The following is a 22,129-nucleotide window of genomic DNA, read 5'->3' as shown; positions in this document are numbered from 1 at the left end:
CTCGCTCTATTGCTTTGCCATCTGTGTGGGGCTTTTAGCATCCTGAATCCCATTTCTCATAAAGACATAAAACTCACTAGATTTAACAGGGCTTTCCAAGGTCATGACCAAATGTTACCAGAATTTAGCCATTATTGATTGCTACTCACTAAGTCACATATCCACATTCTGTTAAGTAAGAGCATGGAGGAAACCAACCTGCTTAAGAGTTTACATAGACAAGGATTTTGAACATATGGAACATACTAAGAGGAGAGCTTGAAGGAACCACTTTTTGGTTTACAGGTTATGCTCTTGGCCACACTGCTATACCAGCCTGTGGGTTTAGAGAGCAATAAAATCCACTATAACCATGAGACTAAGAACAATTCCAGATCTCGAGCTACCATATTCCAAAAACTTAACAAATACTAGATTGCAAACTAGCTTGCAATTTGCTGGGTGCTCAAACTTTGGATAATATCTTGAGCTTCCACAATACCAAACATACCAAAATTAGGAATCTTCTCTGATGTATAGTGTATGATTTGACCTTTTTGTCAACTGTTGATTGTTCCATGGAAAGGCAGGGGAGAAATGTGACAAATGTTTGAACAAGGCTTTCAAGAATACAGCTATGGTAGCTTTACAGTTTTGAAAAGAACTGAAGTAGTTAAGGCAGCAGCTCTGGCCAAAGTCGAACGGAAGTCGTACCTTGGAAGTCGAACGGAATCCATTCTGGAAGTCCATTCAACTTCCAAAATGTTCAGAAACCAAAGCCCAGCTTCTGATTGGCTGCAGGAAGTTCCATCAGACATTCGGCTTCCAAAAATAGTTCAAAAACCGGAACACTCACTTCCGTGTTAGGATCGTTCGGGAGCCAATTTGTTTGGGAGCCAAGGCGTCTGGGATCCAAGGTACGACTGGACCAGAAAAAATACCCAGTTTGTAATTTGACAGCCATACGATGCAGGTACAAGAAAATTGGGTGGGGTACTTGCTGGTCAACACTGCTATTCTTGGTTAGTAAAGGCTGGTGATGGCTTGGATTATCCAGTGAAACAAGCTGTATTAAAAGATTGGGAGGGCTGGGGGCGGGGGTTAGATGTGTTTTGTTACAGGTCAGACTTACAAACACAAAACATCAGACTGTGTGTACGTAAGTGCGTTAGGCAACTGCTGTGACATGAGTGCTTTTTAAAGAAGAGTATCATCTCTAAAGCCATTTATGTCATTACTTAGCTTGTGAGGCAAACCATTTGGAAAACTACTGTTGGGATGCAATGCTGGAGAAAATAGGATTTGTTAGACAAGCCTAAGTAAATAAAACTCAACAGCAAGCAGCACACGGGAGGTATCAAGCTGAAAAACATCTCCCCTGGTGAACAATGGATTAGAAACATTTAGGATCTATGTGCAAAATGTTTCTATTTCCCCAGGTAGAATTATGGAGCTTGACAAGCCTTATGACCATAAAAGTTGCTCCTGGCTTTAAAACAAAGTCCTTGCACCCAAATCCGTTCCTTGTTTCAAGAGGAGGAGTTTCCTCTGCCCTGGTACCTGCCTTGCAGCCTTAAGGCCATGCAGAGGGAGACAAACGCAGAAAAGATGTTCAAGGGTTGCACTGCTATTGCCACCACTGGGAATTATGACGTGACAGTTGGGCTCAGAATCAGTTGTTTTCAAAGTAATTTTTTGAAGCTGGCCACATGAGCTTGCTGCATCTCTAGCTGCAAACTTTGGGGGCTTTCAGTTCCACACGTTCCAAAGCATCTGACTGATTCTGAATATTTGAGGTTACCACTAGTTGGAAGTTAGGGGCAGTGAACCCTATGGACTTGTCCATCAGCAACAGCTATATGAAAAGCCCTAAGAAAACTGTCGATTGTGATTCATTATGTGTTTCTGTTGGTGCCAAACTGAACAGTGCACAAAAAAAGGGCTAGCGCTGTCTTTCCAAAACGAATCGAGGAACAAAGTTTATCAATGCACAGACAAGCAGAGCCCACACCCATCTGACCTGCTTGTCACAGTGAAGGCAGCCAGAAGTAGTAAACAAACCCCCCAAAAGCAAAAAAACCCCTTTGCTTTTCAGCCATTGCAGTGGTTACATGCTTTGCTTGGCTTCATGACGGAAGGACAGCAGTTTCATTGAGGTGGAATTTCTAAATTGGTCTTTGGTGAGTCATCATTTAGATGCTCTAGCAGTGCATGAGCAACAACTGCCTGCCCTCCCTGCATTATGAGTAAAATAAATGCTGTTACGAAACAGACATGCTTGCTAAAACTCATCAGTCAGAACTACAGACTGAAGTTTATTTTTCTGGAAACTTGAGAGGAAGGAGCAAAGGACTATTGAATGCAGAGTGGACAGGAAAAGAACAAAGGAACCCAGGGTCTGAAAATATGTGAATAACCTTAAATACTAATTTTAGGTGGCTATCTACCTATAAATACCAGAGAGAATGATCCAGGAAATGCATACGATAGTAACCCCCCAATTACTGCTACTCTTATTACTGATAAGATTTAAAGTAGACCCTTAGCGGTTTCTTTGTAATGCTCGAACGGTAAGCACAGCACACGCAGTGAAGTAGTTCGCCCTGCTCAATTCAGTTGCTGCAACTCCCATTTGCACCAATTTGTGTACCTTTTACTGGCTTAAAATGCAGCAAGGTTGTTCCCCCAACATAGACATTCATGCACTGCATTTCAAATTGCATTTGCATTGTACACATCAGCATAGTTTGATGCATTTCCAAAGTCGCATCCGCACCGGTAGATGGATGGGGTGTGGGTATCCTCGTACAGCTTATGTTTTCACACCCGGTGGTAGATGGTTTGAGGGAAAACACATCAAAACGCAGCATTTCTCAACAAACTACAGGATGGATTGTGGCTAACCCTGTGTGCCCGGGGCTTCACAAACAACAGAGCAATAGTGCTGGATTTAAGGGAAATGGAAGTGTATATACAGCCTAAAGAGCGAGGCTTCCCCTTTCTGCTACACTTGCCTTGGCATCTGCCGAAGGATAAGGCTGCTCTCATTGGCCATAGGATATCAGCCAATGGCAACTTTGCTCTCCACTCCAAAATATATTCTTTCAACTTTGTCTTCACTTCCCCCCTGCTCTCCCCTTCTTGCCTCCCGTCCTCCTCCTCCTTCCTGTTCACCCCTTCCCTCTCTCTCCCTCCTCCAACTCTCCTACTATTTCTGCAGTGATTTATTATGGTTTTCAAGAAGCTGCACATGCTGCTTTAAGTACGGTTTCCAAAATGCAATTAATACCTTAAAACAACAACAACAACAACAAATGATTTCTCGGTCATCTGCACTCCCAGCAACGAGCCTAAAACATACTGCATCCAGGATCATTATTTCCCACCCACGCGGTCCCTCAAGACAGCTTGATAACTGCAGGAAGGTTTTGGGAAAATATCCTTGAGGCCCATCTGACCTGCCTTAAAAGAACTGCTGGGCAGTTGCCCTCACCAGTACCAAATGGGAACTCTGGTACTGAGAGGTTACATTCTCAGACGAGGGGGAAATGAGTTAATGTGTATTAATGTGATGCATGCTCTGGTAACAGGACCTGAAAAAGGGCTTCCAGATGTGAGGCACCGAGCTCAAAGAGTCCAATATGGAGAAATAAGACGGTGAGCATAAACTCACTTAGGTAAGATTAAAGTATCTGATAACCTGCTCTGTTAAGCGTTTTGACTCCTGGGTGCCTGGCCAAACAAGTACTAGCAAGAAACGCACCTCTGTTCCTGTTGATTATAATCAGTGTCCAGACGCTTCTTGCTACTGACTGCCCCCTCCCCTTTAATAATCTGAATTTAAGAAGACCGATGTACCAGTTTGGCATACTAATCCCTTCTGGTGTTCGTATACACTGTGGCCCTTTTCTGCAAGTGGTGCTGCAGCTGGAGATAGGATTACAATGAATTTCCTGTTTGCAGACCTGCTGACATTGTGGGCGATTTTCCTTCAGTAAAAGAGGCCATGGGGGGAAGGGGAAGGATGAGGAAGTGCTAGTGCTGCATACAGACTTGGAATACGGCAAAGGAATCCCGGTGAAAACTGCTGCTTGCTTTCATAGAGAAAATCCTTTCCACCAAGATCTTTTTTAAAAAAAACACTTTGTTTTCTGTGTTGTGAGCAAAAGCATGGCATTTCTTTTAGCACTGAGGTACAGAGGGAATCTGCTAGGGGGTTAAAGGTAAAGGGAGCCGTGACCATAAGGTTCAGTCATGGACGACTCAGGTTGCGGCGCTCATCTCGCTTTACTGGCCAAGGGAGCCAGTATACAGCTTCTGGGTCATGTGGCCAGCATGACTAAGCCGCTTCTGGCGAACCAGAGCAGCGCACAGAAACGCCGTTTACCTTCCCGCCGGAGCGGTACCTATTTATCTACTTGCACTTTGATGTGCTTTCGAATTGCTAGGTTGGCAGGAGCAGGGACCAAGCAATGGGAGCTCACCCCGTCACAGGGATTACCATGCCTCATTTACAGGTCTGACACCTTTTAACTGCCATCTTCCTGTGCCTTCAAAAGCTGAACGGCGGCGTGCAGAAATTCAGCAGGTGAAGCTTTCCCTATCTCAGAAGGGCAGTGGCAGTGAGTCATTGTCTGTCATGCAACTGTTTAAAACCGTAAGAACCCTGCCTTCCCACCAATAATAATAAACAATGATAATAATTATTGTTTATTAAATTTGCAATGACCCATCTTGTAAGATTTCACAGAAAGCTGCTCATGGGAGCTGCTTCCTTATGCGGTAAAGGGGATACTAGCCCATTTCATCATTGGCTAGTGAAAGCCTCTCCTGTTCTCTTAGAATGGCAATGGCACCTGCCTGAGAGGTACTGGAACCGAGTTCCGGTGATTTCTGGCTGGAAAGAAACCCCGCATGCCAGGCATATTGCATCAGCATCTCTAAGAACAGGGGCTCAAAGAAACTCCCAAGGACCACTTTTCTCCTTTTACTGACCTAAGAGGACTCGTTGCTATGCTAGCCGGAGAAAAACATGTTTGTTACAGTTTCAGCTCAGGGCTTTTTAAAAACCCATCCTGTTAAGTTGTTGTTTGTTTGTTTTTCCTCTCATGTGCCCCATGGCTTCTCTGTACCATGACAGGCCTCTCTAAATCTCTCCCTGGTCATCTCCCATCCTTTTCTCTCTGCTCCAGGGTTGGGAATTTTCTTTAGCCCAAGGTCCATATTCTCTAGCAGGTAACTTTCTGGGGGCCAGTTGCCAACGCTGAGCATGGAAACAGATATGGCCTTTGTACAGTAGGCTGCAGTCCAGCCATTCAAACAAACAAACAAACAAACAAACAAACAAACAAACAGAGGGTTCAGCACAAAATGCAAGAGGACTTGGTATAGTTCAATGGCACCTTCCTGGCAGGCAAAAGACCTTGAAGATTGAGGAGAACCCTGAGGGTCAAAGAAGCCACCTTAGGCTACTGAGCTCATGATACCCCAGCCCTTCTCTACTCCATAGCAATTGTCTCTCTGCACCAGGGCATAATCTATTCTCCTTGTTGGTTCTGCACCATCATCTTTTAGTTACCTCCTTTATCTGTTGCTGTATCAAGAAGTCTTCCAATTCTTATTCCCCCTCCCCCATTCTCTCCACTCTCATCTCCTTGCAAACTGTCCTCCATTCACTGCAGTTTTAATGCTTGTTCCATTTCTGTTTCTCCTCCCCACCCAGTCCATTTCTCTCCTCTTGGTTGCCAAGTGATCTGGAAGCAGCCCACCAGACTTTCAGAGTAGAAGTCTCAGGCGCCACCTACAACTAGGGACGCTCAAGGATTTCATTTGCTCCGTACTTTCAAGCCCTGCAACCCAATTTGCGCTCTCTGTACTCTCTGTACAGTACTCTGTACTGTTGTGTCAGCTAGGATGCAGCTATCCTTCTGTTTTTGCCCTCACTCGGTTTTTGTGATGCAGGTAAAAAAAAAAAGTTCCAAAATGGTTTGTTTTCTTGAAAAAAACACACATTAAAAATAGTTTGGGGTGAGGCGTTGTTGTTTTTTTAAGTCACAGATTGAAGTGGAAACAGGGCTTATGAATAAACATATGTAAACTGAGATGGACTGGCAAGAGACTGATCTGCCGATCCCTAGGCTCAAAAGTCCGGTGCCAACTCCACCCTACAAATAGGATTCCGGGAAGCAATTTAGATGGAACGATGCAGGCATTATTCTATCCCTCCTCCCCATTTTTTATGGGCTAGGGTGGTTCCTTGTTCTCACAAAGAAAGAAGCCTACTTTAAGGAAGTCTGCTTTAGAAGCATCTTCAACAAAGCCCAATCATCACCTAACACAGTGGTTTTCAAATCTTCTCTCTTTAGTGAATATTGACTTGCCTGCTGCAGAATTCTTCAGCATCCATCACAGCACCCCCAGTGTGCTGCATTAAAGTGGCTCTGAGAGTACTACATTCAGTTCATGCAGACTCTGGTCAGGCCTGTTGCACCTTACCATTGTGCAAGGGGAAATCTAGAACACATCCCACGACACTTCCAGCTGTACACTACAGAAGATGGGCAAATCTTTCTCAATGATTTGTGTCTGCCATTACCGAGCTGCTCATTTGAAGAGTGTTATGCATCTAATAGGGATGTGGGTGGTGCTGTGGGTTAAACCACAGAGCCTAGGACTTGCCGATCAGAAGGTCGGCGGTTCAAATCCCCATGACGGGGTGAGCTCCCGTTGCTCGGTCCCTGCTCCTGCCAACCTAGCAGTTCGAAAGCATGTCAAAGTGCAAGTAGATAAATAGGTACCGCTCCGGCGAGAAGGTAAACGGCATTTCCGTGCGCTTCTCTGGTTCACCAGAAGTGGCTTAGTCATGCTGGCCACATGACCCAGAAGCTGTACGCTGGCTCCCTCGGCCAATAAAGCGAGATGAGCGACACAACCCCAGAGTCGGTCATGACTGGACCTAATGGTCAGGGGTCCCTTTACCTTTTTATGCATCTAATAACATATTACTGCTGTATGTGTGATATACATTCCCATTAGGCAGAGGATAAACTAATACAACATAACCTAAATAGTTCATATATTTTGATAAGTGGAAGATGAGATTAAAACAAAAAGTGAGTGTGCAAAGCTGCAAAAGGAGTCTCTTATATAACTAACATTTTCTCACTGATGGGCTGCTGGAGGGAAGATTTAGCTCGAGGGCAGATTTAATTCAGTGTCAGCCTGATAGGATCTCGTTTTTTAAAATTCCAGTTCAGACGAATGCTGCAATGATTTATGCCCCGCGGAGTCATTAAAATGTGCTGTGTGAGTGGGTGACAAAGTACGCACTCTGTGGTTTTACTAAAAATTGCAACACAGCTGCTTCCGGCCCATTAGAGAGGTGAATGTTTTCTTTTCTTCTTTTTTTGAGGGGGAAGGGGTTTGGATAATTCCAGCCCATGATGTTTTTGAACATCTGGGCAAAGTCAAACAATTTAAAATGGCATATAACTGAAACGGTGTCTGTGCAGTCTGCAAGCTGCAGGGACTGTCTGGGAGGACGCGGGGTGGTCTGGTGTCCAAGATCCTGTATTCTCAGAGCATAGATGCAATTTCTGCAGGGTTTCCCTTGCTACTTTGACAGCCAGACATATTTTCAGAAATGGGCCTGCTCAGGATCTTTTCTGCTCCCTTAAATAAAGTCCTTTCTGTCCTCTCCAAGTCTGGAATTAATTCAGGTGTCAATGCAATACATCAGCTCAGGGGAAAGAGCCAGGTAAGCACCCCAAAGCCATCAATAGTGAATCTGTGACCCTCCAAGTGATGCTACTGGACTTTGGGATGCAGGTGCTGCTGCGGTCTAAACACCTGAGCCTCTTGGGCTTGCTGGTCAGAAGGTTGGCGGTTCAAATCCCCGCAACAGGATGAGCTCCTGTTGCTCTGTCACAGCTCCTGCCAACCTAGCAGTTTGAAAGCACACCAGTGCAAGTAGATAAATAGGTAGTACTGTGGTAGGAATGTAAACAGCGTTTTGGTGCACTCTGGTTTCCATCACGGTGTTCCGTTGCACCAGAAGCGGTTTAGTCATGCTAGCCACATGACCTGGAAAGCTGTCTGTGGACAAACGCCTAAAAGTAAGATGAGCGCTGCAACCCCATAGTCGCCTTTGACTGGACTTAACCGTCCAGGGGTCCTTTACCTTTTACCTTTACTGGACTACACGTCCAATCAGTGCTGGCCACTAGACATGCCAGATGGAGCTGATGGGAATTAAGAATCCATGAACATTGGAAGGGCCACAGATCCCCTATCCCTGCCAAAGACCCTTTCCTCCATAATCACATGGAAACACTCCTAGGACTTACCGTGGGACCTCAAGCCACATCACCCAGGAAGGAGACCATTCGCTTGGGCTAGGCGAGTTCAAACTGGCATCGAGCAATGAGAGGTCATCGCCATCCTCCAAGGTCTCGCAGTCTTTCATTTCTAATGCTTTGAGGACAACAGACGAGGAGATGTTTTTCAAAAGGGCTACAGCCTCTCCCCGGCTCACACCTGTCAGATCAATTCCATTAACATTGAGCAGAATATCACCTGGTAGGCAGGAAATGAAGGGGAAAAACACCTGTTAGCAGTTAATAAAATACACTTTTGTCATTCAAAGCTGTACCTCTAAACTTAGGAGTGGCCAACTAACAGCTGGGAGGCCAGAGCAGTTTTTCCTGCCTTTTATAAAAGATGTTTTTGAGGTCAGTTGTGGGGGGGGGGGGGGAGGTTTTTCCTTTTTTTGAGTTTGTTCTACCCCAAACTCCATTCTAAGAACAGATGCCAATGGGGAACTTAATGTGTTTTGGTACAGTACCCATAGATGGCTTGTTGTTGCCTACAGGTTTGGAAGATCTGGATTCAAATTCCAGTTCAACAAGAGGTAGCGTTTGGTATGTTACTAACTTTACTTCAATTTCTTCCCACCCCAAAAAAAGAAAATAATAATTTTGGGGACGGTGGTGATATTTGTTGTCCTGAATGAGCTACCAAATCAGTTTGCCTGTGAGCATTGCAAGCAAAATAAAACTGCAATGTCCTTCTAGATCTCTGGTTGTAGAAGAGCTGCAATTTAGACTTGTGCTCTGCCAATGAATCACTGAAAGAAAATGCAGTGTTGTGCTTGTTTAAACGTAGACTCCTGTGCTTGCCTACTCCGAAGTATGCCACACTGAATTCCATGGGGTTTACTTAAAGTTAGGTGTGTACAGCATTGCAGCTTTCGCATTTAACTATCTCCCCTGAAATCTGTTGGGAATTGTTGTTGTTTTTAACCATCTGTCACTGGCTTGGCCTGCTGCTGTTTTGCTTTAAACATTGCACCAGTTCACTGTTATTAATATCAGCAGGGCTGATTAACTCTAGCTTAGGGTGGTATGAATATGCGCTGTCCCAAATGTCTATGGGTGGAGGGATTATTTTAAGAAATTAAGCACCTTCAGAAACAAAACAAAACTCAATGTACAAAGCTAAATTGTCTACTATCTTCCTCACATTGCTGCATGAGAATCACTGTAGGGTTTGAAGAGACCCTCGTCCAACCCCCTGCAATGCAGGAATCACAGGAATCCCTGACAGATGACCATCCCACCTCTGTTAAAAAAACCCCAGTGAAGGAAAGTCTGTTCCATCTGACTGCTTCTAGCTACTTTCATGTAATCAGGATGATAGAAAAACCAACACTTTCCGGACTTTCTTCCCAGAGGATACAGCATTCAAATGTTACAATTCCATGTATGTAAGCCAGATAATTACATAGGAAACATGACGATGAATACACAATTGTAAGAAAGCTTCCATTGTCTCCCAAGACAGACGGATGCCAACCAACCAACCAACCACCTTGTGCACAGAGAGAAAGCCATTTCCTGCACTTTAAGCAACCCAATTTTGTTAACAAAAGGCTGCTTAAAGCATGTTAGAAGCTACCTAATTCATGATCAAGCCATTTTGAGAATGATGTGGAATGCTAAAAACTTTTGAAAACTGAAACCAAATTTGGAAGTGGGTAGTACTCTGAAATACAAGACACCAGTCTTATGAACACCTCCTTGTGGCATCTGGAATAAATTACAAGTGAATTTCTTCTCTGGTTCCAATTTATATTCAACTGTTTTAAACAGTGGCTCCCTTTTGGACCTACATATATAGTTGCTGATCACAGAGCTTGAGTTTTAACAAATAGGTTAGATCAAATTCAGGACTGGAATTATTATTTTTTTATTGGTATTCACTAATAAAGTGACTGGGAGACCAGCTCATTATCATTTTCGTTCCTATATCCTAGATTTCTTGCAATAAGCTTGGAGTATACATAGTGGTTCTCTCATTTTATCCTTAACAACCTTGTGAGTTGGGTTAGGTTGAGAGAGATATATATATTTACATACAAAACATTTGTGATACTTGGCAGCTTTCATAATACTTATTCCAGTAATTCTGAAAATATTTCCATTTCCTATGAAACACATCTGGCCATTATCTGGTTCTCTCTGAGTCAAATAAGACTGTGCACCCATCTCAATAACTGTGGGTGGTGAGTCAGAGTCCTGTTTCTTTTTACAATAATCAACATATTTTCTTATTAAGTCCTTATCTGAACAATACTAAATTATTATACGGTTGAATTCTTTTTCAGCAAGAAATTAATTTATGAACAGATTTCCTCGGTCAAGATGGTGACCAGAATTCCTTAAAACTGCCTATCTGGTAATATGTATGCCGAAAGTCAGCACTATTTGGTGTTATGTCTGAAATTGTATTTAGTCTTCGGGTGGGGGGGGTTTGTCAAAAATCACAGTAAAAGTTACAATATCCCCAGATTTAACATTACCAGGGCATCATGGACAGTGGGAACTGTACTACAAGGTAACTGAGAACCAGGCCTAACTAAATGCAAGCGCAGAGTTGTGGTTACAGTTCACAAAGACATACTCATCTCAAAAGTGTGCTCTGAATTCCTTTAGTCTCACCTGTTTTGATCCTGCCATCTCTGCTGATGACTCCGCCTGGTTCAACACTTATAACGTAGATAGGCAAATCCCATTCCCTGTGGGAGAAGGCACCACCCGACACAGTCATCCCCAGCGACTCTGCGTTGTCTTTCCGGACGACCACCACCTTTTCATGACAGGTGACCGCATGGAGGCCAGTCTGTGGGGCACAAAGGGCAAACATGAGCAGAGGACATGGGCAAAGCTTTTGGATGGTATGATCGTGATCAGCTACTTCACAACATGGTTCACCATAATCTGATGGCCTTTATGATCAGGGTCAATGGTCCATCTAGTCCAGCATTGTGTTCTCAAGGTCACCAATGAGATGCCTGTGGGGAAACTCTCAGCACAACGGTACTCTCTCCTCAGTTTCCAGCAACTGATATTCAGAAGCAGTGCTGCCTCCATCAGTAGAGGTATACATAAGTCGACTGATGCATTGTTTGATCCAAAGCATTTTCTTTTTTAAAAAATGAAACACTAACTTGCAAGGAAGTAATGGTTAAGCCATAACACTGGACATCTGACCCACTTTTGCCTTAATGTTTGAGATTAAATTTCTCCACATGAACAAGATCGTGAGAAGAACATTCCCTGTGACTGCGCAGAGGCGCACATTCAGCAGTTGTTTACCTGACAGTATCTTTTCATACCACTATGAGATACAAAAAATGGTTGCAAATTATATTTGTATACAGCCATTCTGCAGAGTGTTTTTTTCTATAAACTCTGGGAAGCACATGTCTTAAGGATGAACATGTAAAGAATTCCTGGTGGCAGGTTTCCAGGTGTGTTTTTATTTTCCTCTGATCACCTGTACATGTGAGTTCCTGCATTATTGGACAGATTGGCTCCACTTGAAATTGGCAGCATAGTGAAGTTTTGGTGATTTCTGCCCATACACTGCTTTATTCCAGCTATATCCAGGAAATTCCGGATGTATGGCAACTCTAGAAAAGCCTCCTCCAACCTGGTGCCCTCTAGATGTTGACTACAACTCCCATGATCCTTGACCACTGGCCATGTTGGCTGGGACTGATGAGGCTTATAACACAAAATCTGGTTGGGAAAAGCTAATATATAAGATCTGTTTTTGGCAATCTAGGACCTCCTTAAATTCTGAAATGTACTCCAAGATCCTTTGCAGATTCAAGATAGCTAGGTTCCAGGAATAATTCTAGGAGTTCCTTCAGGAACTTCACTGTGACTGTGCCAAACTCTGATGCATCTAGCAAAGCCTCTAGAATTGTCTTGTGTTCTGATGGATGCTGGTGTGTCCCCTAGATCAATCCCAGGCAGAACTGCAAAATTGCACTTTTCCTGGACTGCAATTCAGTGGCATCTCACGGCTTAAAGCGTATATGAAAATGCAAACAGTGGGATGTGCCTCTATTTGACAAAGGAGCAGCTTACTTGTAAATGAATTTTGCATATACCTCAAAGGGCATCCAACTGGATCATATCTTGAGTACATCTCTTGTTTTAAAAATTTAAATAAAGTGTTCTGTTTTCATAAATCAGCTCATCTGAAAAGAATCTCATTTCCAGTCTTGTGATCAGAAATTCTCCTCACTGGCAAGTATTCATTTTTGAGAGGAAATACCTTTTTCATAAGTCAGGGCTGCTTCTCACTTTGTACCCAAAGTATGAAAATTATATGCTTCCTCTGATTCACACATCAGTAATGTTGCAGCTATTGCAGGCTGTTTACCCACTGTTCTATGAAATAAAATTATGTAAACCCAATTAAGGTTAAAGGTGATGTCCAGAATAGGAATGGGAGCTAAATTTGGTTTTGTTCACATTTTAATGGAAACCTACCTAATTCATACTTTCTGAAACAATATGTGAACCAAAACACAGCTAGCCTTCAAGACGTACACTTCTCCAAATTTTTCAATGCAGTTCTCCCACCAAATAATGTGCGCAAAAAATCATAATTAGTTAAAATTCCATACAAGTGTGTTTAGGGGTAAATGTTTGCAAAATATGTAAATCAGGCAAAATTGTGTACAAAAATGAGTACATTAGGACTTTAAGAAAAATCACCAAATGATATGGAAATGTAATAAACTGAACCTAAACCTGGAAAGTGAGAAACTCAGGGAAACTAAAATGGATAGATTTGTCTACCCCAGATCAGAAATCAAGTTGTCACCTACTACATTTTGTCGTGATGAAAATTCTGCCACAAGTTTTTCCAAAGCTTTTTTTCAACATGACTTATTGTAAACATAAAGCAACTTGTGGAGTCTCGGCTGAGGAAAAGTAGGACAGCAGGGGAGATAAGGATGAAAGGAAAGGAAAGGTTTTATTTTAATAAACACCACACCAAACTTTGGCTTTCTTACCAATAACCAACTCAGCCAGTCGAAAGGCAATGTTTAGCAATGGCAGTGCTCAGCGTGTTCTTTCCTAAACAAGTGCTTTCTCTTCGTGATTTTGACATTACCTTGGGCGCCCCTCTGACAAGGGGAACACAACAGCTTGCCTGGTTTTTAATATTTACTGTAAGATAAATATTTACAGCAGATTATCTCTCACTCGGTGTCCTGGCGGTTGTCTCACAGGCAATGGCCACAGCTGGATGTACCATTTTAATTACCTGAAGGCTGAAGCTGATCCTTCAGCTACAGGGTTTTATGTCCCTCAGTGTAAAGGGCAAAGTCTTTGAAGGCTGGAAGATAATGTATTTATAAGCAAAACACAGCCATTTCAGCCTACTAAGAATAGTAGGTGGTATTTTAAAACCTGGTTTGACTTTATGTACAAGCTCCAACTGATCTCAAAGAAAACACAATTCAACTTGCACTTTGCCAGGGACATAACTGTAGGCCAGCCTGGGGTGAGGGAGTGAGAGGGTGTTCAGGCTATTAACTGACAAATTCCAGTAAGGCCAAGCCTGCCAAGCATAAAGAGGCAAAGCAACCTTCCTCAACAGTATCATAAGGCAGAAACTGATAACGGAATAGTACAGAAAGACTTTTTAAACTGTTGGCAGTAGTGGAGCCAGGAGGTAGGTGAGCTATTATTTGGACTCCACTTCAGGCAACAAAAATTATTGGCCTGGAACTGAATCCAAAGCTAAGGGCTTGTCATACTTCAGCTTCTTCAACAGGTTTTTCGTTTCCCGCTTTCCCCACATAAATCTGCAGAAAACCTAATTGACATTTGTTATGAATCAGCAGTAAACAGTGGGTTTTCCCGGAGAAAGCAGAAGGGCAAACGAAAAGCCTCTCAGACCCAAATCTAGAAAACACGGGGCCTGCAGAAGTGTGGCTGAGCCCTAAACCACCCCACAATTCTTGCTGTATTGGGTCTTGTTGTGATCTCACCAAGCCCCCATGCCAGATCCAATTTCGTTAAAGTAAATGTTGAGGAAGCTTTATTTTCCCATCGAGCTGTGCTACTCACTCAAATGGGATAAGGGGTTGAGGGGGAAACACCTAACCAATTCAGACAGACTTCTCCCTCACAGCTGTGCCTGGGACCCTGGACTGCTAGAATTTCCAGAATCCTTAACACTGGAGAATTCCAGAATTTCCAATGCAGAGAAAGCTTGTCATTGTCAAAACCCAGTAAAACCAATGTGACAAATACAGAGGCACACATAGGGTCCCTTGTACCCTTGGCAAGGAGCTATATCAGCGCGCGCACACACACATCCAAAACATCACTTTACTGCAATAGCCACATTGATGTGCCCCAAGTACTCGAAGCCTTTGGAGGCAAAGAAGGAAGGGCGAAAAAACTGCATGCCTTTGTGCTGTGGTGCAAGAAGGATGGGATGTTTCTCCCATGTTTGATCTCGCCTTGACAGTGGCAGTGTGTTGACACACACACACACACACAACATATACTCCATACAGTCCCCCTTTCTCCTACGACTCAGCTCCAGGCTCTTGTCTAAATTCATGACCTTACGCAGATAACTGGAGACAGATTTCTGGGGTGATTTTTGCTCGTCTCCCGGGGTCTGTTTTTACCTTTGGAGATGTGTGCAACTTTCTTTGGATTGGGAATATAATCTTTGAGTTTTATATTTTATTTTGGGTGTACAAAAGGCGATTCCACCTTTAGAGATTAATACATGGGGAGTCCATATTTTTCTCCTCCTTTCAAATTCATTGCTTCTTTGTATCCCACCTAATTTATCTATTAAGCTCCTGGCCAAACACAAACAGCTATTCTGTAAAGTGCCACGTATAATGTGGCTCTGGCTTTAATATCTATCAAAAGGATGGCAAAGGGTTAACTAGAGAAAGGTTAAAAGGCCAGTGCATATTTTTAGTCTTTGGAAAAGATTATTGGTACATGTTAACAATCTCAAAAAATAAGAAGAAGAAAGGAAAAGAATGCCACAAAGAAAATCTGGAACAGAATAGCTTTAGATAAAAGGAGATGTGGCAATTGGTTTAAATTGCAGAAGGGAAACGTATAGCTGATATTAGGAAACAGCTTTAAGAAAACACTGATAGAATTAGTTTGGAAAGCATAAAAATATAGTGCTAGATAATTCTTAGGGTTGCTCTTCTTACTATATGAGGACAAGGAGGTATCACATCTTCTTGCCTGCTCCCCCTCCGTAACATAAAAGTGTATGATCATTCTCAACAGGCAAAATACACTCCAAATTTCTGCTAATGATGTCCGATGCTTCATTTCTTAATAGTGCCTCACAAGTTCCCCAAAGCTTGGTGCTGGACAACTCAGTGTTTACAATTGGCACCAGCTTCAGAGCCAGCCTATTTCCACATGGAGGCAGGCAGGATGTCATGGTTTTCTTTGCCAAAAGGGATGGCTGAGCCCTTTTATAATAACAAATGATGTTGAAAGTTGGAGTTTATTCTTGGCACTGGATATTAGAAACTTGAAAGCAATATCAAGCCCACATTTACATCTGTGTCCTTGGAAATGTCGAAGCGGAGAGTCAGCTCTTGAAGAAAAAAGAAATGAGGGGGGTGGGGTTTTTAAAATCAAATTATCCTAGAGAGAGTAGAATCTTTTAAGTGTGTCGACAGAATATACAATAAAATCCAATTTGGAGGTGGTGAAATTTGACTGTGCAATCTCCCCCCCCCCCCCCAAATCAAAATATCGAAATAAAATAACTAGATTGAAGCGTGAGTGTGGTGACATTTTGAGCTGGAAGCCTGAAGGCTCTCCAAAACTCAACAAAATCAGTTTATAATTACATTTTGGGTGAGGATGAGGATAGTTAATGTACATAGACACTAAATTTAGCTCCTCAGGCAGAAAACAACTTGCAATATAGCAACTTTAAGCTCTGACTCTGTAAAGAAAACCACTCTCCCCCCCCCCACACACAGTGATTCCCTTGAGCAATTTCAGCTGCAAACAGGACACATCAGAGGAGATCAGATTTTATTTGTTTAATTTTTAAAAATATATATTTTAAGGTTGCCTTTAAGGGCAAAGGCTTACGCTTTCTTAGAACAACAGAAAGTAAATGATGTTAAGAAGCACAGTTTAATTTATTTCAGGATCAGCTAATTTGGAACTGCAGCCAATGACGAACTGGGAAGAATGTGCTACAGACATGAGACTGTCTCCCTTGCAGGTTCCAAAAGCCAGATACCAACACCCTGATGGGCCCACTTTAGGATAGCAGTGTTTTGGGCAGAAACACCCACAACCACATGCCCACCGAAACTTGAAAGACTGACTAGTAAAATCTAATGGCTCCCTTCTGCGATTGGATTGAAGACTTATACAACTTGCAACATATGAATAACTTGCATATAAATGCAGACTTGCCATGGACAAATTCAATGATATATAGGGAATCCATTCTTACAAATACTGTAATAGGTTAAGATCTGGTAAATTACAATAACAACTTTGTGAAGTATAGAGTTTGGAGTTCTCTCCTCCTCCCCCTTTTACTTTCCCTTCTACACAAGTGCTGTTTCTCTTTTTCTCTCTCTCTCTTTTATTTACGTCTCACCATGTTTAGTGCACATATAATTATGTACTTTTAAACTTTCAATAATTAAAAAAAATTAAATAACCGGATCCAGTGTTGACACTGGACAACCTGCAGGAATCTTGGAGAATCTGAAATGAATTGTTGAAATGTATAAACCTGAAAATCATAAATAATTTATTTTTAAAAAAGAATCTGAAATGATACACTTACAAGGATCCAGGAGGACAAATGTGGAAATGGGAGAGATCAGATATTATCTTCCAGATTCCAAAAGAAACTTAAAAAAATCAATTTAATATTGTGTTTTAGATTGTTGTAGCCCAGCCTCGGACAGCAAGGTAAACAATAATTCTGAAATCTCAGAAACGGTTGTTGGTTTTTTCAATTTGACAAACCTGGCTCTCTCTCACCCTTCTCTCACTCCCCCTCTCTCCTGAAATTCAACATCCTTCTCACACTGGGCATGCAGGATCCTTCCTCTTGCTGGGTCAGACCATTGGTTCATCTACTAGAGCAGAGTTTTCTAAACTTTCCATGTCGGTGACACACTTTTTAGACATGCATCATTTCTCCAACACAGTAATTCAATTTTACTAGCAAACCGGAAGTTGAACTAACCCAGTGATGGCCAAACCTGGCACGCCAGCTGTTTTGGGACTACAATTCCCATCATCCCTGACAACTGGTCCTGTTAGCTAGGGATGATGGGAGTTGTAGTCCCCAAACAGCTGGAGGGCCAAGTTTGGCCATCACTGAACTAACCCCTTTCCAACCTCAGGAGGAGCGCAGGGAGCATTCACGCGACACACCTACACATTGCAGCTGATACACTAATGTGTCGCGACACACAGTTTGGAAAGCTAGCAGGGACGGGGAACCATTGCCTTCCAGATCTTGTGAAACAAGCTGACCCCAACATCATGTGTTCAAATAAGTTATCATGTCAGCCCACTCCTTTGCTCAAGAAGCTGCTTGGCTTTGTTTTGGCTCAGCTTCACCTTGGATGTTATTTTATATATATATATATATATATATATATATATATACCAATAAAAATGTCAGCTTCCTTTTGCTACAGAAAGGTGAAAAACCAAGGAAGTCACAGGGTAATAGCACAAAAGAGCTGACGCACAGAGGACAAGGGGTGTTCTCACGAATTACAGTGGTACCTAGGGTTACAGACGCTTCTGGTTACCAGAAATAGTACCTCGATTTAAGAGCTTTGCTTCAGGATGAGAACAAAAATTGTGCTGCAGTGGCACGGCGGCAGCGGGAGGTCCCATTAGCTAAAGTGGTACCTCAGGTTACGAACAGTTTCTGGTTAAGAACGGACCTCCAGAACGAATTAAGTTCTTAACCCGAGGTACCACAGTATAGGGAAAGGGAGCAGGAATGAAGTGCACAGCATGTGGCTTTCCTTTCTAGCCAACTCAAAAACAAGGCAAACAAGAGTAACGTTCCCCAAAGCAGCCTTCTGAAATGGTGACCTCTATTGAAGAGGTCAAAAAGGAGGCAAGCATTGTGTGGTCACTAAGGAGGCATGTCATTGTGTGGTCACTAAGTTGACATTGCTGACACATGGAGCAAAGAGAGCAACGAAACTTGCTGAAAGGGTATTTTATTTGAATGATCTCAGTCATCCCCTGGTTCCTAGGGTCCAAAGAAGACTGTCTCCACCTGAAGAGAGACAAATGCGACAGAGCTGGTATTCTACTTAATTAGAAAACTTCTCCCTCTGCTCTTTTACCAGTGAGGCTCTCAGAACAGCTTACAGGAGATTATAATCAAATAAAACAAAGAAGCAGCAAAGCAGATGAAATTCTAGCAGAAAGCTGCCTTAAAACAGATGCCTAAAAGGTGTAGGGAAATAAAAAGGTGTTCACTTTGGAGGAACCGAAAAGGAAAACGATGGGGACAAGGAAGGTCTACAGATGGCATACCACAACTGAGAAGTCCCTTTTTCAAATAGTTACTGGTGGTAGAAGACCAAATAGAGACAAACCTGACCTCCTCCAACAGAGGGGCAGCAGCTGCAGGGGGCTTTCCTCCCCAAGCAGAAAACAACAACACTCAGCTCAATACTCCAGTTACTCTGGAACTGCAGAAGCAAGGAAAAGGCCACACTGGCCTCATTGCTCTGCCAGTCTGCTAACACCAGGAACAGAAGATCAGCCTGGCTCAAACTACATATAAATGCTCTTAGTTCATGTCATGTTCATGTCATGACTTGAAGAACCAAAAACTCTCTTTCCCTGCACCTCCCTTGTGTGTCTTAAGTTTGTACGTGTGATACCAGGCTTCTATATCATCACCATCATCATCTCCGATAACAGCCTGAAAAGTAGGACTAAAATATAGCAAAGAAATACCTTCCTATGTGTACAAGTTCACAATTTTATGGTATCTGGGTATCAAGCAGTTTAGACCTTTAAACTTTAGAGCAACCTCTTTGAATTGTGCTCAGAAATGGACTGGGAGCCAGTGGATTTGTTTCATGTTTTCACATGAAACTGCCCAGCTACTAATATCTTCCTCGGATGCCTTTCTTCTGGTTTCCCTGCTTTCATTGGTGAGCAGTGGTGGCTGGCATCCATTGGAGCTTGTAGGGTGGAACGCAGGGAGCCCAACAGTAGGTGGCGACATAGCCGAAGACAGGCAGAGCCAACTACGGTAATTCTAGTTTTGTCCCCATCTGCCTCTCTGCTGAGTTCTGCAAGGGCGGCACTGAGGCTGAAGAAGAGGAGTGATAGGTTATGCGGCCCCCAAAATTGGTTGTAAGTAAGACGGTGGAGGTTGGCAAAGGGCAGACTGGGATTGGTGGGGCAGGGCCCCATTTCCCTTATGGAGCTGCCTCCACTGGACTTCCTTGGTCTTCTGGTGTCCTGAGTTTGGAACCTGCTCCATAATGAGGATCAGCTGACAACATGTGATGTCATTTCAGTGCCAGGTTATGACATTTCATTTGCCCAAGCCTTTCATGTGCTGAATTTTTAAGCTGACATTTTAATCTAGCCTATTGCTCTTTTCCCCAGCTACAGTTTCTGTGATCTTTTATATAGTTGCAAATTTTATACTTTTACCATTAACTGTTCTGGCAGATTTCTAAAAAGAGATTAAAAATAAACAAATAAGAGGCGAGGCTATTTAAATTCTAAGTGTAATAGTCACAACTTTCTTACCTGCCCTTAACCGTTAAGGTACCAGGAAGGGTTATAACAATAAACAAATACACAATTCCACCAGTATGCCAGTTCCACCCCTTGCTCGTGTCACTGTGGCAGCAGCTTGAATAAAGGAAGATATAGTATAAAAGGACTCGCAGGACTTCAGTGAAACTGCTGGCGTTCATGGACAGAAAACGAGAAAGAGAGGAAACCAAACTCTCCCTCAGGACGCTAAGTATCCTTACCTCTGTTTGTCAAACCTGAGGTATGAGTAATGGGAGCCCTGCTCCCTTATGAGGACTGACTTTATTGTCCTGCATCCAAAGTCATAAGTTACACACTGAAAAAAGGAGTTTGTTTAAAAATAGCCCCTCATGCTTCCTATTTTAGGATTTAGTAAATCACAGCAGTGGCCCCCTATGGATGCTGTGACAGGCAAGAAACTGGCAGCATGTTGAAACTCCACCCTCACATCCCTCTCTTGATAGCAGTTAACCCCAAAATTGAGTGACAGGATGACAGTCCTCCTATTAATCTTTTACCAGATGGTAGGAATCTCTGAAGCAACGGCTTTGGCCTTCACGCTCTCCTCCAGATGGAGAAAGTGGAGATAAGCTTCTCTTTGTTGTTGTTTATTAACGTACATTATGTTTTTGCTGGAAAGCACAGTTGCAAATAGAATACGCGAGGGACACATGCATATAAAAGTTTTTGTGCCCTAGTTTTCTTTCAACTTCCTCCTTCTCACCCCCTGCACTCTCTCTGCCATCCATTCACAAGACAGCAGCACTTCCCAGGGTATAAACAAAGAGGATCAAGGTTTCTGTGTTTACACAGCAAAGCTAAAATGTGCTCATTTCAGTGATACTGTCCAGAGAGGATATTTAGAGACATTAACACATTAGTCAGGGTTCCAGACACCCTCTTTCCCCCGCCCCCTCCACAGAAGAAACCACAATGTGGGGAATGAGTCCTAGGCCTCACCTTGTTAGGATTGTTCCTCAGAGAGGGGAAGAGCTGGTGGCTACCATTGTAATCCCATCCAGCCTCCTGCAAAATATCAGGAGTCTGTTGCCTGGTTTGCCGAGACACAGTGAAGTGAACTCGCTTCTGACTAGCCTGCGTACGGATAGAAGAGAAACAAATCCAGCTGGTTAATCAGTTGCAAAAGCAAATCTTTCAGGACTGGGAGAATGCAAATGTCTTTAAATGATTTTATGAATATGACTCCTTATAGTCCATCATACCACTTCTATGTATTTCTCACTGTAGACAGATCTATCAAACAATTCATAATATCAAGTAATCAGTGGCCTATTTAATTATTTAAAGTCTTTTTTGCATTGTGGGTTGTTGTTTTTTTACTAATTGGACAGAGGGTGGTTTTTATTTTATTTTTGATTCCCTCCCCCTCTTTCTTTTTCCTTTCTCCTCCTGTGATGAGGCTGCATTTTTTAATGTTTTAATGTTATATTTTAATCTTGTTTTTAAGTTGTATTCATTCAACTTGTTTTTATTATTGCTTGTTAGCTGCCCTGAGCCCGGCCTTGGCTGGGGAGGGCGGGGTTTAAATAAAATGTATTATTATTATTATATTATTATTATTATTATTATTAACTTACATCTCCTTTTTTGTCAGACTTTTGCTGCCAAAAAAGGTGGGACAAGCAAGCAAAAATAAAAATTAATGGGGGGGGGGTGAAGAAGAAGAAAAGACTGGTGCCCCCTTGTTGGAAATATAGAAAAGCAAAATGCAACTCCTGGTCAATACAACACAAAAGGCAGAAGTTATATGTAACATTCTGCCCCGCGTTTGGATCTGCATCCATTCATTTGTATTATTAATACACACCCACCCACAATTCTATCCTGGGCTATTATGGCATGCCATCGTACAGGAATATCGGCATCTGAACTTTAAATCCACATAGTCACAGTATTGTCTTGTAACTAAAAACAGATGTCTGAAAAAGATTTAGATTAAAGCCATAGGCATGATATGAAACTAAACCAGC

At 42.6% G+C, this 22,129-nt stretch overlaps 1 protein-coding gene across 7 annotated transcripts in view; it reads right to left on the bottom strand.

The window, feature by feature from the left end:
• The window catches only part of LNX1 (ligand of numb-protein X 1), a 116,837-nt gene that overhangs the window by 2,838 nt on the left and 91,870 nt on the right, over positions 1–22,129 (bottom strand). For all 7 annotated transcript variants that reach the window (XM_083755644.1, XM_083755647.1, XM_083755645.1 and 4 more), the window contains 3 exons: positions 21,099–21,233; positions 10,977–11,157; positions 8,325–8,553 (listed from right to left, as the gene is read on the bottom strand). In XM_083755644.1, coding sequence (XP_083611770.1) covers positions 8,325–8,553; positions 10,977–11,157; positions 21,099–21,233 — 545 coding nt within the window. The remainder of the gene's footprint in view (positions 1–8,324; positions 8,554–10,976; positions 11,158–21,098; positions 21,234–22,129) is intronic.

The sequence above is a fragment of the Podarcis gaigeae genome, assembly GCF_964106915.1.
Source record: "Podarcis gaigeae genome assembly, chromosome: 9".
NCBI lineage: Eukaryota > Metazoa > Chordata > Lepidosauria > Squamata > Lacertidae > Podarcis > Podarcis gaigeae.
This window is presented reverse-complemented; position numbering and strand designations above follow the sequence as displayed.